The sequence below is a fragment of the Sander vitreus genome, chromosome 24, assembly GCF_031162955.1.
Source record: "Sander vitreus isolate 19-12246 chromosome 24, sanVit1, whole genome shotgun sequence".
NCBI lineage: Eukaryota > Metazoa > Chordata > Actinopteri > Perciformes > Percidae > Sander > Sander vitreus.
Window position 1 is genome coordinate 7746884 of NC_135878.1, and position 20152 is coordinate 7767035.

At 40.0% G+C, this 20152-nt stretch overlaps 1 protein-coding gene across 4 annotated transcripts in view; it reads left to right on the top strand.

Moving 5' to 3' along the window:
• Window positions 1-681: 681 nt before the first annotated feature.
• mcf2la (mcf.2 cell line derived transforming sequence-like a) overlaps window positions 682-20152 on the top strand; it is a 47512-nt gene continuing 28041 nt past the window's right edge. Inside the window, exons 1-2 of one of the 4 annotated variants that reach the window (XM_078243529.1) lie at window positions 682-771; window positions 2697-2822. In XM_078243529.1, the coding sequence (XP_078099655.1) occupies window positions 2756-2822 (67 nt within the window). In that variant the 5' untranslated portion in view covers window positions 682-771; window positions 2697-2755. Of the gene's footprint in view, window positions 772-2696; window positions 2823-4873; window positions 5124-7571; window positions 7774-12737; window positions 12992-20152 lie in introns of those variants that run through there. The other 3 variants (XM_078243526.1, XM_078243527.1, XM_078243528.1) reach the window with 3 other exon arrangements.

Genomic DNA, 20152 nt, shown 5'->3' on the forward strand with positions numbered 1-20152 from the left:
TAAATACATCTATATCCAATTGTACAATGTAGTTATGGTTGGCAACTCTTATCATTCTAACTACAGTTCAAATGTATATCATACTTTAAATACTCTGTACGTGCCCACTGACATAATTGATATGGAGCTTCAGGGCACATTTAGGCTGGCACGTATCACCTGATCCACACCACAGTCATTTAAGTCTTGCTTCTACAGCTGGTTGGGTACCAAAATAGACCTATAACATTTTGAAATAAATAGCTCAACTACTTTTTGACATAGAGTACTGTAGGATAGTTGTGTGGTTTCAGAAGTCATTTTGTTATTTTGTTCTACCACCAGATGTCATGGTGTCCCTTCTGTTGGTGTCCCAGGTACACTTAAAACGTAAAGCTTCCTCCATTTGTTGGTGCAGAAGAGGGATTTAATGCATGCATTCTATTGTCAAGAGTGTTTTATGTCACATTACCCGGACACATCATTACAATCCATCCCACACTAGTGAGGAAACTGCTGCATCTGCTTAAAAACAACAATACTGCAGAGGCCATTCTGTGTCCAAGCTGTCACCTTAGAAGCTGTCACCCTCTACTATTTATCTTTAACTCTTAGAAGTTCAAGTTATTCGGAAAACAAAGTAAAAAGGACTCTTGGAAAGGACAAACTGACTAACTGAAGTATCCCCCTTCAGGAAGAGGAAGAAAAGGAAGGAGGAAGAGGAGACAGCATTGAACTGGGGGTCCAGCCAATTGGATGGGCGGAGCTGTTTGGCTTAGGGATAACGTGCAGGTAAGGACCAGGGCACACCGTTTATATTAGCTAGTAATCTCGTGCACACAACATTTACAATCCTCGCCATCAATTTAGGGTGCAGTGAAAGTCAAATTTGTCGAATCGCTGTCATTTCCTAATAGGACGCATGGAGGCAGCGCAGCTGTATCGGTAGGAATCTTAATGAATTTACTGGACCATGAAGGTTCCTTTTAAAGACGGTAGCACGCCCAACTCCATTAATCGGGCAAATTAGGTGTTTGTATATAGACAAAGGTAAGCTATCACCCCACATTGGATATTTGAATTGGTACAGCCAGGGTTACAGTTCGGCAATGACCAAGTGTAATGAAATATTGAACACATTTAAGTACAAAACTCCCTGGAGATGCATTTTTTTGGTATTTTACCAGGTAAATATTTTCAGATTATGGAATGAGGTTTGGAGGGGATAAAGAACATTGTATGGCCTTCAATATTCATTAAATGAGCTGGGATGTGGTCATAAATTAATTTATTAAACCTAGAACTTCCAGGTTTTTAATAGAGTACAATGAGCCCGTCTGCTGTCACTGGTTCTATGCTACAGTGTGAGCAGGTGTGGTTGGCCCTCCACTGGGCTCTTACGTGAATTGGCGTCACTAACAAAATGCAATATTCAATTCATGTGAAATGAAAACTAAATAGTTATGCTTCATTATCAATGTCCAACCAATGGCATACAGTGCACCCATGGGGTGCGTGTGTCAGTTCTTATGAAAAGATTTGGTGAACCAGTTTCTGTACATCTCATACAAATAATGTCATCTTGAACTGCACTCTTGTGTTTTGTGCTTTAAATCGTTTGTATACAGATGTACAGTACACTGGTGACAAATGTCTGCATAGGGGTTGAAACTGAAAGTTTCGAAGTGTTCGAAATCTGTTGCCTCTTTTATTGCCATGCACTCATGATGACATCTCCTGGGCCACGTCTGTGAACTTGGCTGTTAAAAGTGTCACATTGTATTGCATGTGGAACTAGTCTCAGTCTGTATTTAGCCTGGCATATCACCACGTCACAAGGTCTCTGTCCATATGACTAAGGGCGTGCTGCTCTATTGTCAAAGAAATGAAAGGAGCCACTGTTGGGGAACTGGTAATTGAATGGGGAGTTGAACAAATTTGCTTTGATTTTGTGTATGAGTTCTGTTTTTTAACAGCAGATCAAATATCTAGGCAGGATGCACATACTCCTCATGTGGCAGAAAATACACATGACAATACAATGAAACCATGTTGATCATTTCACATGATATCATAGCGAAATCGATAGACTGAAACTAGCCATTAACATTAGAATTATGATCAGTTGAAAAATAAATAAAATGCTTACATTAGATGTGAAATATACCTGCAACGTTTGGTCAAAAAGATCTACTGATTGGGCCTTTAACTTGGGTCATTCAGCAGATGCTGGCACAGATCACTGAAAGGAATGATGCACTGGGGAGACATGAATTTATGTGCCTGGTGCTATTTTGTATAATGAATGCTAACATTGTAGGAGTAGTTGTTTCAGTAAAGGTTGTCTCTACAACACAATGTTGTTGTTTTCTTTCCGGAAAGTGCAGTTTTGTTAAGATCATTTGCTGCCCAGCTCAATCTAATAGAAGATAAAATTAGCATCACACAGAGGTATGGATGTTGTTAAGTGTTAAGCAATTGCAAAAGTGTGTGTGTGTGTGTGTGTGTGTGTGTGTGTGTGTGTGTTTTCCTTCCTCCCCTCCCTCTCTGTACACTGCTGACCAAATCAAATGGACAGTGCATCACTCTCTTTCTGTTCTCATTATTCCTTCTGTCTTCTTTCACCTGAGTCTACTGCTCATGTGTGGTTCAGTAGTTTTGATTTTTTTTTTTGATTTACACTTAAAGTTGTTATAGTAATATTTGGTATCTTTTAGGAGCTGCAAAGTACATGTGAAGAAGGAAGTCTGCTCAGTTGTGGTGTCCCGGTTCAAGGATGGGAGAGCAGCTGTCGGTACCAGACGACTTGGAGCAAACGCTGGAGGTGCTGTCGACAACCTGTGGTAGGGATCTCTGCAGTATCTGTCACCCTAGTGTAGCCAGAAGGTTGTCCTGGTCATGTCACACAGAAGACATGTCGCACACTGACATTAGACAATTCCAAAAAATTGGTGTAATCTTAAGTGTGGTGCCAGCGTCCCATTTTAAGAATGATTGAGTTCTATGAGGGCTGTCGCATGTGATACGTGTTTCATTTCAATTGTTAAATGTGCCAAAATGTGTGAAGGGAAAATGATCTAATGTGGCAAGTCACAGCTTGCATCTGGCAAATTTGGTTTTGAAAATGGGATCTGACCCCAGGTATCTTTTTAGAAGGTTCCACCAGAACAAGGAGTAATTTAACCCAGTGTGATAATATGTAATAGTGACTATACAGTGTACTATTATCATGTCCCCACGTACAGTGTTTGATGTTTCCTGAGGACAGAATCTGCTCACATGATAGTCTGTGGCAGAAAACTATGACTGTATTAGGTTTCCAAGACGTGAGGAACATTTCATAAACCTTAATTTAGTTTACATCATGCACCATTCATTTAGATTTTACATTTATGAATTGGTCATGATCTGAGTAATGTTCCAAGATAGTAGATAGTGGACGATCCAAGTTGAGATGCAATGGTCTGCAGCCATTTGGACCCTTACACAACGCAATAGTGGGCCTGACAAGTTTGGAAATCAGTTTGGATTCATTTGGTTACTATCATACATAGGGACTGGTAGTTCTTTTGATGAAGCTACCAAACCCTAATAACCCTAATACGCTCATTCAAAATGAATGGAACGACCTGGGTTTTCTTATTCCTCTGCTGTGTCTCTCTGTGCTTTTTGCTAAAGGTGGAATGCCATGGTGGTGTTGTTTTTTGAAAGACGTATATAAATAGTGCCTGTATAAATAGATTGTATTAGATGATATAACAAGTATTAACTAGTACAAAGCATGCCAAAGTATCCAAGATAGCAGTTGGATAATTGGCTTTACCAAGAAGAAGCCAGAATAATTGAGTTTATTGTCCAGTATTATCAGTTTTGAAGCCATTTCAGAGAAGGAGCCCATAGGTTTTGATCTTCCGTATTGTGACTCTTCTACTTGATTAATAGAAAATCCAATGAATGCCACATAATAAAAAGTGCATGACCATCTTTGCTTGCTACCTTTTGAAGTTTAAATTGGGAATGTTTGTGCGATTGTGTGATGATAAATTAGGTAAAATAAAGATAATGTGATATTCTAAGGGAGGTGGAGCCCTTTACAGATGGCACCAGTGTAATCTCTCTCCCCATCATAAGTAATGCCCAAAAAAAGTCTACACCCACCGATGCCACAGTCAGAAGCTCCTATTGTCAGAGTTCTTTTGACTTATTTGAAGTCATAAAACTACATAAAACGGGACTATTTAGTTATCTTCAGTATTTGGTCGACGTTGTTGAGGCCACAGAGACACTTTAGTGTAGCGTCGGACAACCCTTGGCATCATGTCAAAAGTACTTTTGAGTAAAAGAAGAAATTAAAATCAGCAAGAAACCGCAGAGGAAACAATTAACCGTTTTGTTTCTCTGGCATCATTTCTATGATTTATTGTAGCCTGTTTTAAGACTTCTTTTCCAGTGATTCACATTCAGTAGTGTATAATATAACCATTCATGATGATAAAATGTAGCCTTGTGCAACTTTTAGGATCATGTGTTGTGATGAAAAATCAGTCACTGTTTTCCTCATAAGGACAGAGTGAGTTTTTGTTGTTGGGAAGATAATGTGGGATAGTTAACACTTTCTTTATCTTGTGGATGCACACAGGAAAACACATTATTGATAAACTCAGACACCTGATTGTGCTAATTTCCTTCTAGTTGGAAGTAAAAAAAAAAAAAAGAAGGGGATTGTATACATTTTTAGTGTCCTTTTGTACCCTGGTAAACAGTCCAAATCACACACACACACACACACACACACACACACACACACACACATATTTGCCAAGTTAGTATAATTAGCTGTAGGGGGGTTTATGTCATCCCTCCACCCCTCACTTCCTGTGATAAAGACGGAGCAGACATGAAGATAAACAATCACACATTTAGAAGAACAAACAGCAGCTTAATCGAGGGGAGCAGGAGGAGAGGCAGGCAGCTTAAAGAACAAGCTCATAGTACATAGTATGAAAGCTACTGGTATATGACAATGTCTCTTCTGGAGTTAATTCAAGAGGGCCGGGAGGTGTTGAGTGGACTGCTTCACAGTCTTTCCATATCTATTAGTCTGTTGACTCGACATACACACAGCAGGAGCTCTGGACCAACCGGTTAGTGTTAGTTTGTGTTTGTGTGTGTGCTGATTGTAAAGGTCCAGGTGTATGTTTTGTGTTACGTGTAACTGAATATCCATGTTCAAAGAGCGTTCTGGTCTGTAGTGTCTGTTATTTAAATATCAATGTGACAGGATGTCCTATCACCATGAGGAGATTTCCCCTGCTGTGCTTCCCCCTCATTATTCAAACATCATAGAAGAGCCTTACTATTTAAGTTTCCTGCTGATGCTACAGTATGTCTGCGGTAGTTTGACATACTACCACATACTACCATTGACATTAGTTTTGACTTGAAATTTGACCATAGCAACTACAGAGGGAAACAAACATAAAATGATATTCTATTTTGCATGTACCTCTCTCTCTAGAATGAACTCAGTGTACTCAATACATGATATTTGAGGTGTTATTTATTAGAAATCAGTGTGGTTATTGGGAATGTGGTTTACAGTAGGCTATGTGTTATATGTAGGCAACTTTTTCAGGTGAAAATGTAGGTACATACCCCTAATACAATAGAACTTTACCCAATCTAGGATAAATGAATGCATTATGTAATGGCTTTTAATATGTTAAGGAATATGTTTGAAGGTGATTTCTGCATCATTTAAGGTACAAAACCACATTGAAATTCCTCATGTTAGATGAACGCTACCCCTGACTTTGCACATTAACTGAAAAAATAAGGCCATTTCTTTTAAGGGTATAAATTCAGAAAACACATTTTGCAGCAGCCCCACTTTCTTAAATTAAGCCATTAGTTGTCTGAATGTCTGACTGAAAATACCTTATTTAAATCATTATTAATTTGAAGATTACTATTCATTGCATATGGTATACATTTGTTGATACAACATGTAAATGTGACAGCATTGGAGTTGTTGAAAGGCCATTTAAGGGAGCTAAACTAACGGTTGCTCCCTGCTTCCAGTCCTTGTGCTAAGCTAGGCCTGACCAACCTCTATATTGCACACACAGGAATGAAATTTTCAATATTCTCATTCCAGTAAGACAGTAAACGCATGTACTGTACTTCCCAAATTGTTGCAGTACTTCTTTAAGTGTGGACTCAGCAGACCAGCACTAGCTGTCACTATGTTCTCTACCATGGAGTGTAAGTCCTTGAATGCAGCCCTCTTTGGTGTATGACCTTTGTAACTGATTACCTGATATAGCCCTTGTGAGTGGCTAATTGATAACTTACCTTATGTTTTATTAAACCGGTAGCAGAAATGTTAGTTCACTAGTTGGATGGTTAAGGGACAGATAAACAGGCAGACCAACAAAAATTCAAAGAAAGTGTTTAGAAAGACAAACAGACTGGTGTTTGTCTTCATTATGTCCGCCAGCCTTTGCTGTGGCCGTCAACATGCAGTCGGGAAGCAGAATCGTAAATGCACGCAGACTAGCAGAGGAGGTGAGTGTCGTCTTAATGCAAAATGTTCTATCATTCTACTTGGAACTTGTTGAGTAGTTTAGACAAGAAGCAGGCACATGTTCACTGGTTGTACTTTGTAAAGGGGTAATTTTAGGGTTGCAGATTGGGTCAAGTTTAGTCGGTGAAAGTGCATTGATTGCTACAAATTTACATATTAGTCACGCGGCACAGCCTAATCAATATTTGTCTAAATGAATAACTTTCTCACAAGGCCAGAAACCAGGCAGGTCAGAGGATTAATCTTGTTTTGTAGACATTAGATGGGAGGGTGATTTTGTGTTGGAGCTTTTCTATCCAAACACTGTAATCCCTTCAGGCTCTTTAGGTGTTAACCCATATGCACTGCCAGCAATGATACGGAGAGTTAAAAGAACTTTACCTGACACTTTATAGTTCTAGCTAAAGCAACACAATCTCTGCTAACAAACCTTTTAATCCAATGCTAAGCAGCATACAGCTGGATTACTGTTATGCACAGTACGGGCGATAATAAAATGTTATCAGAATACAAGCAACCATGGGTGTTTGTGTAGTTGTGTTAATGCTATAGATAAGACTTTCCTCATTTTGAGGCGGGGAAGTTAGAGACACTGACAACCAGGTCCTGGCTGGACTATTGTTTTAAAATCGTAGATTTGTTTTGAAAGGTTTAAATCCGCAGATTTTCTGTCACTTTTATTACCTCCACGTTGACACCACTGTTATACAAACGGTTATTTTGAAAAGTCAGCACTACATGGAATGAATTGTGAAGATGAATATTTGTGCGCATGTGTGTGGCGGCGTCTGCGGCAAGACAAGTGATAATTTAAATCTGTTTATCAGTATATATTCTTAGTCTCTTCCTCAGTCAAATATGAAACGCAGATTTCCACAGCAGCAGGGAGGGGCTGAGAAGTGGGGTAATCACTCAATAACTTAAGAGAGGTGTGTGTGTGTGTGTGTGTGTGTGTGTGTGTGTGTGTGTGTGTGCGTGTGCGCGTGCGAAACAGGGAGGGTTTGGAAAAACAAATGAGCAAAGCAGGATGAGGCGGGCGATCCTCTTCTCTCTACCTGTGGTGAGGTAGGAAGAGGATAACAGACGGAGTGACGGGATGAAGGACTGCACAGGAAAACGGGAATATGGAGGAGAGAGGTTTGGCCGCATCTCACTGGAAGAGATGGAGAGCTACTACAGATGCACCCAGTGCTGTCAACAGCTGCAAAGTGAGTTTTGCAGGGATGGCTGTATCGTTGAGTTTTAACTGTGGTGTGTGTGAGGTGTGTCCGTGCATGAAAAGGCTCATGTTGAGATGGGAATCATGACAGATGAAGGAAGACGGAACTCTAAGTAATGTGCATACTCTGCAAATGTTTTTTTTTTTTGTCTTAGCTGTGGTTCCAGTTCCAGTTTTGGCCCTCGGTCTCCAATTCATGTTTGTTTCCTTTAACTTCTCATAAAGTAAATGCATTTATCACAATCGCAAAGAAGTACTTCTAGTTGGAAATGAAACTGAAATAATAAAATGCAATAGCTTGTCGCGTTCACTGACCTTGGAATTCATGCGTTTGCAAATTCAGCGGGATAACTACAGTACAGATAAATGAAGCATGGCTAAATTGCATTCTTTCTTCAAGGTGTTTCCACACGCTTCTCTTTTATCGCGTAAATCTGATTCGTAGCCTCTGCCTGTTTTTTTTACAAGGGGTGTAAAAACCAAATCCAACAATGCCAAGAAAACCTACTGATAAATGTCTCCTGTGGCCATCATAGCTATGTAAATATGGCAAAAGGGTTTTATAGTATACTACTACATCCTTATTTACTCAAGGTGGTTCATTAAAGGGTGGCATAATTATCTGACAGCCTGTGTGCGTGTGGTTTGTGCATCATTGATTACTCAAACTCCCAGGTGTCTGCACACATGTGAGGACTGTGCAGTGTGTGATTGATGATTTTTAGATCTTGGTGCTCGTCAGTGAGGGTTCAGGTCTATTTTGGTCTGTTTTCTGTAGGCTTTGGTCTGTATTTAGAGATATGTGTATTTTTAGCAAGAGCTTATCTTGAAATGCTGTGTCACAGAGAGACAGGTGCTTGCTCTTGATCTTATTTTCCTCTTTACTGTTGCTTTATCAACTCATATTTCCATTACTTGTTTGTTTAGGGCTATAAAATGTTGATGCTAAGATATAAGATATTATTTTCGACTTTTCTTGTCAATCTTCAAAGCCATTGTTTTATAATGTCACCTGCTCTAACTTCCTCTGGTGTTTCCCTGAATGATAATCCATCGTGATAGTCTTCCGCCCATGTGGCAAAACTTCCTCATCATGGGTGTTTTCATGATTTTGCAATCTGTTTCCCAATATTTTAACTGTCCTTCCCATGATATACATTTTGCTGTCACACTCTTTGTTTGTTTGACACCTGCTGACCTTTTTAAGATAAAATCCCTGGTCATCATCTGAGTTGTTGTTGTTGAGTGACCGTGACCCTTACACACACACACACACACACACACACACACACACACACACACGCACACACTCACTCACGCGCACACACTCACTCACTCCTCTCTTTCATGATTATTATTCTCATCCTGATCAGGGATTGATTGGAGGGTTGTGAGCTGGATTTGAGCCTACATTGTACCACAACATGCACCATGGAGACACATTTATCAGCTGTTCCAGTGCAGTTTTATTGGGTTTTATTAGGGCCTTAATGACTGTCGACAAGGTCTTGACACTCAGTCAAAGGAAACCTGGATGATGGTTTCGTCTTGGAAAACAATAAACCGCCCGTGACGGATCTGTCACGTGGCTGAAGCAAGAGTTTAAATGTGGTCATTGTCAGCTAGTTTTTGTCAGCACACCTTTTGTTGTTCTCCTGCCGATATGCTTGTTTCGGGCTTGTGAGTCACTTGACAATTGGGGGCTTCCTGTTTTACGCCACAGCCGACCAATAGTGTTTGATCCTGAAGCGGAAGGGGTCAATAGTGTTTAGTCTTTGCCGACAAAGACGTGGGGGGGGGGGGGAGTCTCAAATAAATAATTCAGCTGGGAGTTATTCGAGCCGTAGTCTGCGCCACATCCCTCATACACACACATACACATACAGGTCTCCTTTATATCCCATAGACACACACTGAAGTCTGCTCTGCATCCCATGTAAACACACACAGATGCAGTCATTAAATATTTTTAACTCAACGTTAATTTTAGAGGCTTTGCATGTCATATTAACTGATGCATTGACACACACCTATTGTCACACACACATTTCCTGTTCTATTGAATTTTTTTCTCAGCGTTTGTCCTCAGTTTAAATTGAACAAATGAAGTCCTGAAAATGACAAAGTCAGTTTAATTTGACCTGCTTTATTAATGGTGACCCTTTCATAAGAGAAGATCACATCCTTTCATTATATGGGTCAAATGTTTAGAGTAGAGTGAAGTTTGAAATAAGTCGAGGTCATCGGTAGTGATAATTCCTACATACAGAAGACAACGCATTTGTAATATACAATGTGGTTTAAAACCGCTCATTAATGACAATTCCAAAATGAGTGTGTTCAGGGTGGAACTGTAAATCAGCCACGCGTGGGGGATTTCAGAGCTGCTGGAGGATAAATCAGCACAGACAGGAAGTGAACCATTATAAACCCTCTGCCTTTTCCTGTCCCACAGCCAACGTGCTCTATCATCTAAATCTGACAGTACTGTAGGTAAACACACACCCCTCTAAACGGACCTCCTCTGTTACATTCAGATCTTTCAAAATCCTGTTGGCTCAAACTCTGTTGAATCCCTTCATTTATTGATAATGTTATCTCAGACTAGACTGAGAGATTTATCGTTAATCTAACCCTTAATCTCACACATCCATTGTTTTTAATCTCCTCGCGCCTAATCTCGGTCCTTCTATTGCTACCACCATAACCCTGTGACATGGCCGTATTTTAGTCCATATTTACTTAAATGTTCACCCCTAATGATGAAAGCATTTCTATTAGTGTTCAGAGAAACTGTGTGTGTGTGTGTCTCTCTAAGGAAATAGAGAAATGTATAAAGGACTCTAAACAGGAAGTTCCAGACCACTGCCTGTGTATATGCTATAACAGCTGAACTATACATTTTGTGTGTGTGCATTTCTGTCCAGATGTTATCGTGTGATCACCTAAGAAGGAATAGAAGAGATGATTTAAGAGCATTTATGCATTAAGTTCAATGAGGTTTTATAGACTCAAATCTTTCTATCTGCTATTAAAAACAGAGTGACGCCAAAGAGGACGAGAGGGGGAAAGGAAGAAAATGAGGAACTGTGCAATTAAAGGGGCTACTCAAGCAATTTAGCACATTAATAAAGTGAAGGGACTTGTGAGGGACAAAACACACTGACCTTAAGTCCATACTGTATGGATCAAACTCCAAAAATGCTGGATCCCACCTTTCCCAAAATGCAACTCATTAGCCTGTGTCATTAGACCTTCCCTGCCTGCATGTCTCTCAAACTCCATGCCCAGGTTTTCTACTATAAATTTGAGTCTACAATCCCAAGATGAAATAAACCTGATGACATCACTGTGACATTATCAGGGTTATTTTCTCAGACATAGCAAATCTGAAAAGTATGTCACTATATGAAGTATCTATATGTATATTTGAATTTATTGTCAGTAAAGCGCTAATTCTAGAGCACACCAACCACGCTACCCTGTCTTGTGCAGCTTGCCATGGTGAAAAGGCAAACAGCAGCAACCACACCGTACGTTTTAAAGTGTGTGACATACACCAGTAACCCGCACCTATAAAGGTTTGGGCAATACGAGAAGATACAATTTCTTAAAGTCATCCTGCGCTTACAAAGCAGGACTGACAGGCAGCCTCATGGAAAAAACAAATGTGAGGAGTTACTGTATTCCTTGTTCATGTGAAGGACACAGGGCAATATGTCAAATAAACATAAAGCAACAGAAATACTGTAAAATGTGTGTTTTCCTCAGCAGGGCAGCATTTAAATGAAATTGTCTATTCACATTTTCACCAGTCCAACTTCCCACTGCTTCTGTGTGTGGCACACTGGGTCCCCCTGCTGTTGTGTGTGTGTGTGTGTGTGTGTGTGTGTGTGTGTGTGTTTGTGTGTGTGTGTGTGTGTGTGTGTGTGTGTTGTGTGTGTGTGTGTGTTTTGTGTGTGTGTGTGTTTGTGTGTGTGTGTGTTTTGTGTGTGTGTGTGTTTTGTGTGTGTGTGTGTTTTGTGTGTTTTGTGTCTGTGAGAAAGTAGAAAGAGACCTCCCTTCCCTCTGGCACCAACATGAGTCTACTGTATTTGAATTGTACAGTACACACACAAACGACTATGTTTACATTAGCCTAATTTGAAACTTTTATTTCACTTCTCTGCCAGCTTGGTGCGTTCAAATCTTGGTTGAAATCTGTAATAGCTAATGCTTATTAACCCAGAAGAAGCAGTAAGCAAAGCCAAATGAACATTTTAGTAGCGTCTTTTATTAAAAAGGCTATGAACATTGTTCTGTATAACTCATGACATTCGAGACATTTCATGTTTCTGCAAGTAGGTTATGTCCAGGATCAGGATGGAAACTTTTTACAACAGTGCTATAAATTCATTTTTATTAACAGAAACACATCATGTAGAAGCAGAACTAAGCGACACACCAACAACTTTACATAACTAATTTTGCAACCAGTTATAAACCCCCAAAAAGGCTGTGCTAACATGTTTATATTTAGTTTAAGCACAGTTATAAGGTACCAAAAAAATGAAATTAAGTTAGAGCGAGACATCAGACTAAGTATCAGCCAAGAGATTCTTTGTTCTCAGCTTAACCATATTTATAGTCTAATGTTCAAAACAAAATACAAATGTATTAATATTGCAGTAATCTAATTTGTCAAATGTATCATCTAAATGTCATGGAAACACACTGGAGACAGATTATACATGATGATGATGATGATGAACTATAATCATTGTTAAATATTAGCAGTTATTGTCACTGCAAAGGGCTGAAGCCTTTCAGTGAAAACAGTTTGACATGTGAAACTGGAGGCGGACCATGTGAAACTCCGCCTCGCAGGCTGGTACAGATGGGAAGGGGGGGAGGTGTGTGTGTGTGTGTGTGTGTGTGTGTGTGTGTGTGCGTGCGTGTGTGTGTGTGTATGTAGGCTGCGCAGTGCACTGACAGCTCAGTAAGCAGCTGAAGTCCTCGGCTGTGGCAGAATGGACTGCCTGAACTTCCACCGTCATGTGCTCTGACAGAATATGCTGCTGTGTGTTTGACTGTGTTTTAACTGTGTGTGTGTGTGTACATATGTATCAGGGGGCATACATGTACCGGCAAAACAATGGCTCTAAACGGAGTGTCTCAACTCTGCCACGATATCACCAGGCTGTGGCTGCAACTGAAGATGCTGACAGGTACAGTGTCTGTGTGTACTCTGTTGTTATGTATCTAAATGTTATGAAGCAGATGTGCACTTGATCATGCATGGCCAAGTTTGTCTGAATTAGGAGCAAAGTCTGTCATGAACTGACTCCACACTTTTGTGGTTGCATCCAGCTCGTCATTGAATGCTCCTTTTTGCGTCGTGTGTGTGTGTGTGTGTGTGTGTGTGTGTGTGTATTTCTGTCCAGCTGAACAGAAAACTAGCCTTTTTTATTTAGAGCTTAAGTAGTGGGTCTAAAAATGTATGTCCTGGGTAGTGCTAGAGGAAGGCCACTGAGTGATCAAGTTGAAAGTGTTTATCCACTGTGAGTTACCAATTTGCTCAGCAAATAACAATGGAATCTGTTTATTAGATAGATATTTTTGTCATGGCTGTGAAGCAGGGCTATAGCCAAGAAGACCAAAGTTGAGATGTTCACAGTAAAGCGTGATTTACGCTTCTGCGTAAAATCTACGCCGTGGCTACGTACGTAGGTACGTGGAGACACGGACCCTACGCCGGACCCTACCCCGTAATCACCGCGCACCTCTCGAAAAATGTAACTACGTGTCGCGGCGATGCACGTCGCTTGGCTGTGACTTGGTAGCGTTGCATTTCCCCCGACTCATTTCCTGGTTCTCCTTCTCCATAAACAACATGAAATCAAGGAGAGGGTTCACTTTTCCTGCTACAGATTCCCCACCAAGATCAGAAAGCACAGGGGAGACGCTTTGTTTCTCCCACCATGACTCCAGAGTCGCTACTCGCTCCGAAGCGAATTGCCGTCACGCTCTCACTCGCTCTACCACACGCTCCCCACACACACACACGCCAGCCCTGCTATTCTCTTAAAGAGATCGACACACACACCAACGCACAAGTATAAACTTCAGTCCACTTACGTAGGCTACGGCCAAAGCTCTGCTCTACACATAGTGGACTAAGTGTTGGACAGACATGAACTTTTCAAAAATATGTCATAGCAGACACACAAACACACTTAAGTCATCACCCCTGTGTAACAAATCTATTGTTGCAAGCGTCTTATAAATGGATGTAGAAAGCATTGTATAAATGATTGTAAGTATGAATAAGCTAAATGAATGAATGACCTGACCTTGTTATCCACATTGATTTTGTCTCATCGGCCAAAGACGCTTTTCCAACTGAAGGCATTACTATCCATCAGAAGGTTACATAACCCAATCTAAAGTAGTCCTCGGGCCCTAACTGTGTGTTGAGCTGTATGTTAACGTGAGGTATACCCATCCTCCATACAGTACACAGCAGAGCACACTGACAGCATGTTAATCACATTTGTCCCTTTAACACAGTGTGTTTCCTCCTGTCAGTGGGGAGCAGCGTTGGGACAAAACTCTTTTGAGAGTTTGAATGTCAACATCTCCTCCCCCTTATTTCCACTCTCAGTTGTGTGTTCCGTTTTTGTTTGCTCTGATGTGAAATAATGGCAAACCTGTGAACCACAGTGTTGATAATAATCCATAGAGATCTTGGCATGCTTTTTTTTTGGCCCTCTGCAGGCTTTTTCAGGTGTCTGTCTGTCTGTCTGTCTGTCTGTCTCTCTCTCTCTCTCTCTCTCTCTCTCTCTCTCTCTCTCTCTCTCTCTCTCTCTCTCTCTCTCTCTCTCTCTCAGGCTACAATCTGCTTCCTGTTTACACCTGAATGTTCATGTGATCTTAATTTTCAGACGTGGTAATATGGATCATTTCAATAGGGAGCCTAAACGATTCTAATGTACCCTTCACAGCAAACAGTTACAAAAGAAGTGTATCAACACAAAAGAAAGAGAGCATAATCAATACACTCAGTACAAAGCTAGATTAGATTAAGTGGATGGGATGAATCTTTAATGATCCCTGAAGGGGGATAGGATGATGGCAACAAGAAGACACACCAAATCAAACATATTGATTTTTAAATTGAAGCAACATATTTATCAGGCTAGTACACCGCTCCATGAAGCTCCAGTGACTTGTCACTAGGTAGATACGTACTGAAATCCATTTCCTTTTTTTGTTCTGCTTTTCTAAAGTTAGGGGATTTGCTAGAGACTTAATAAAAAAGGGGAACAATTAATGCAGCAGAGGCTGATGTATCACAACTTCTCTTCCCTAGTTGAGTTCCCTAAACAAGTCTGGATCTGCACTTCCCATTAGCTTTTTTTCATTCACCGACGTGTCTGTAGGAGCCATTTAATGAGTTTATCATATATATTTCATTTACATTTACCAATTCTTTGTTTTATTAATAATGCACAGGGGAGACACTTGATATATACTATATATACTTAATATGAGATGGCCTACCTACATTATGAGTGGTAACATTATTTACATTTACTTTTACTTATTTAGGTTGTTTACTCCCCTTATTGTTTTTGTTGACACCCCCTAGTTTCTTATTAGCTATTTATCATGTATTTATCAGGTTGGCTTGAGACCGGGGTAGCTATTCTAGTTCAACCACAGACACACACGTACACAGTTTTTGCATCGCTGTACCTCAAATGGAAATAAATGCACTTAAAATAAAATCTTTTGTGCGTTGAAATCATATTGATAAGTGGCTCTCTTCAAAGCTGTACGTCATACCCTGGGGCAGTCAGGTCTTCTTTATGCCCTACATGTAAGCTTTGAAAAGAAGGATCACTTTCTGTTGAGGATTGCTGACCTTTTGAGTATGGCCTCCTCAAATTCTGCACAGATACAAAATAATATTAACTGATTCGGATCAAATTTCTGTGCTAGCCAAGATCAGATCCGTTTACTCTCCTCAGTGAATATTAGAATTGAGGTGGTTTCACACAATTTAGTTTTGCACAGAGTCAATGTAACCAATCGTACTATCCTCAAAACACCCTGAAGTGAATCCAACACACCCTCAGTGACCTTTTCTTCCAGTGCATGGTGTTATGATGTGTGTAAAAGAGTAGTGTCAGGTTCTTCCTACAGCTGCAAGTTTCTTTTAGGGCAGGTAAAAACACAGACCTTTTGGATTCTATTATTGTTTGCTGCCTCGCTCATATTCTCTCTGCGTATGTCATTTTCTTCCTCAGCTTTTATGTTGTTCTTTGTTCTGTGTAGTGTAATGACTGGTAGCTATGGCCAGAGGCAAACTAAAAAAAGGCTGCTGTTTTTTTTTACTCCTAATGGTGGAGAGAGAGGAAGGGAGGAGGAACTGTATTTAAACCCACATAATTGTCAGTACATGCTTTGTAGTTTAGTGAGTTGCACCACAGATGCCTCAACAGATCACAGCGTTTAGGAGGTACTTGATTTTATACATTTTCATGAGACTACAGGTCTCAAAGCTGGTGGAGGTTCAGTGCCACTTTGGCACAGATTGTGACATTATGGTGACGTTCTCCATGCACAAATAATGGGTGCACATTTTTAAGATAACTTAAAAAGAGTGGAATCTCCAAGGAGGGAACTGCTCCTAACCAAGAAATACACCTTTATCATTTTTACAATACAGTTTTGTATGGATTAAACAAACAACATATAACATCTTAATTATAGAGCTTTAGAAGTGCTGATAGTGATATTACCCTTGCTAGTTGTTTCCTCTTGCTTACAGTCTTTATGCTAAGCTCAGCTAGCCAGCTGTAGCTTCATACTACAAATAGAATTATGAGAGTCTTATCAATCTTCTCATTTAAACAAAATGTTGGTCTATTGCTGTAACATTTAGCACGAGTTTCAGCTTCTCTTTGTCTTTACTTTGAGACCATGTAAAAGTTATTGAAAGTTGTTGTTGTTGGCACTAAAAATATATGTTCTAAATAACAAGAGCAATATTTACAGTATTAAATAAATAAAGAGGTAGATAAATGGCTGAAGTATTTTTACATAATGTGACACTGGGGAACATTAACAACTTTTCTGTATTTTCTTAATGCAATGTATGTATTTATTCATGTGTATTCTTGAGGAAGCGCAATTTTTTTTGCCATCCTAGATAATGAAATCTCAGCTAATTGTTAGTTTTGGCAATGGATTTGCTTGAGCGTTTGATGGGAACTCGGCCACCGAGCGGTTGCGTGTCTGTGTGTGTGTGTGTGTGTGTTGTGACAGCAGCACAGACTGCAGACAGTGGGACAGTAGTGTGTTGTTTTGCTGAGATGATGATGCCACTATCTATTCAGTAAATCAGGGCTTACTGCCAGTGATAGAGTCAGGCCTATAGCCATTGTTCTGGATTTCTAACCGTTGCTGGATGTATGGAGGAAGAGCTTTCATCTTCTTGGCCTTCCCAAGACATACATATAGGATGAGGCATGGCAGCAGCAAAAAAATAGGACTTAACCAAGAAAACTATTGCAGAAAGTAAATAGGTTTTTATGACACACATCTGCTGACAATTTCAACAATTAATGAATAGCGTGAAATAAATCCCATTCACTGATACATACTGTACATTCAAATTTATAAATTGAATTTATCATAATTCTTACAGCCTTATGATGCATTTCATGTGAGGTAATTTTCTCTGAATCTGAACCCTGAGACACCACGTGTCAGGCCACTTGTTATTGTCTGAATATTGGATCACTGAAGTGTCTACACTGAATGCAGTAATAGTCCTTCTATTGGGATAGTGATATTATGCATCCTCGAACTGGGATCATGAAGTGCAAATACTGTAAAAGTGAAATTATTCAGCATTATCTTCAGTGACTCCTGGGTGTCCCCTGATTTCAGAGTGACTGCTGAAGAACCCAGACAATCGGGATTGAACTGACGTGACCATCTGTAATATTTTAATGTTCCTCTGGCTGCTGTTTTTATTTTCCTGATCCACACTAATTAAAGCTTTGGGTATGGGCACTACACACACACAGACATTCCAGGTCACTGTTGGTCCTGTGACCCAGTTGTTGTTTGTGTGTGTGTGTGTGTGTGTGTGTGTGTGTGTGTGTGTCAGATACCCCACAGCAGTAACAGATGGAGCTTTGGTAAACCCTGGAAATAATGTCAAATAATAGAGCTCAGAGCATACACACACAGCTGCAGAGCGGCTGGCAAATCCTTGCTTCTCTATATGCAAATGCACACAATACAGATGACCATCTCACTGCTGGAATTTAATACCCAACAACTTTTAAACACACACACACACACACACACACACACACACACCCATAGTGCCTTCAAGTCTGCATTCCAAGTCAGTCCTTTCCATTTGGTACATACCAGAGCAGCAGATGGAGAACTTAAGTGCTGGACGTCTGTCTTATGATTGTCTTGATCCTTTACTTTTATGATGCCATATCATTAGTCAGGATCAATATCTAAGATCATAGGACATCCTCTTTATCACAATATAGTCCTATGGCACACTCTTTATAGCCTAGAATATTAGGATACATGCCTGTTGCATATTTTTGCATACATACTAATAATTATCATTTTAGGCAGCGATCTCAGAAACAACTGCTTGAATCTAGCTGAGAAGTCCCTGAAATGTGGCTGTAATCTACAGCATCCAAAACATATTACCTTAAATTGTATAAATATACTACATATTTTTCTTTATGTCTGAAGTTGGTTCTGTGTGTTGGTGCACCTCTGTGTCCAACCGTGTGTGTGTGTGTGTGTGTGTGTGCGCGCGTGTGTGTGCGCGCGCGTGCACGTGTGCATCAGACAGCTCTCCAGCTTCCTGTGGCTTTGAACTTTGACCAGCACACCAGCACTGGCAGCCATTAACCAGCAGAGAACAGCTGGCTGCCATGTTTGAACTGAAAATATGTGTTGTAGCAATGAAAACTTGTAGGAACATGACTGCAGAACAAAAACTGTGTGTGTGTGTGTGTGTGTGACAGTAATCGACTATATGTAATGGACTGTACCTTGAGACTTAATTGGGCTCTTGTCTTTCTTTCGCCACGGAGTACTGACCTAACCAAAGTGTGCTTCACAAATTGAGTTTTTACAAATTACATTGTAGAGGAGTGTTAGTTGTCATCTAATCCAAACACACACATATGCAAGGTGTGTGCATTGTACTCCCTTATTTATGGTTAACTGTGTAGGGGTGAGATGCTGAGACAGATGATGCTCCAAACCAAGACTGTATTTTGGTGGTACTTCAGACTATAGTCCTGTTTGAATTGCAGTACTTCATATTATTTAGTTAGACCAATACTGGCCTCGTGATTTCAGCACAGTGATTCATTAGTTTAACTCTAATTTTTGAGGCTGTAGGCAAGATACTAAGTGTCAAAAATGAAATTTTGCCAAAGGTGGTGTCCTCAAATTTGCTTCTTTTTTAACAGTCCAAAACCCTCAAAGATCTTTAGTTTTTACTGTCATATATGACAAATAAAAGCTTAAAAAGTTCACATTTGAGAAGGTGGCACCTACAGCCAACATTTTATAATTGTTGTAGCTCTAAAACAAAGAGATGGCCACTAGGGCTGCACGATATGAGTAAAATATGCGATGTGCAATAACGTTGAATATCGTGATAATGATATTACATGCGATAAATGGACACATTTTGAAGTATACTCAGTTCTGCATTTCTGCTGCTTTCAGTGTTCTGCTAAAATACAAAAAACTGCTTGTTAAATTTAAAACAAAAGGAAGTCATTTTCAACTTTCCTTTATTAAACAAATGAACATTTGAATTGAATATAAAAGGCTCCACTAAAAAAGTGACAGTTCCATTTTAAAGTGCAGTTTTCTGCTGATATTTTCTTTCAACTAACAAAAAAGTCTCTCTTTCGCGATATGTCACAGCCTTTTGCGATGTGTATATTGCGACCGTTGACATCGCAATGACGATTAAAAAAACCCAGATATATTGTGCAGCCCTAATGGCCACCTCGTAGTATATTAGTTTATAATGTAGGTTTTGGTGTTTGCATATACTTTACAGTAACGTGTACTGCTGTTGACCCCCTACAGCAGAGAAAACACATCCACAGTATCCACTAGCACCAGGCCAACACATTAAATATGTAGGCATGTGTAAAGAAACCCTGTCCTCCACTTCATCCTATTGAGACGAGAGCACCTCTATGCTCTTTTTTTTTTTCTTCTTTTTTCGACTGCCTCATTCCCCCTCTTCCCCTCCTCCTCTCCACTATCTTTTCACCTCTCTAAATCCTCTCTCACACATACAGACA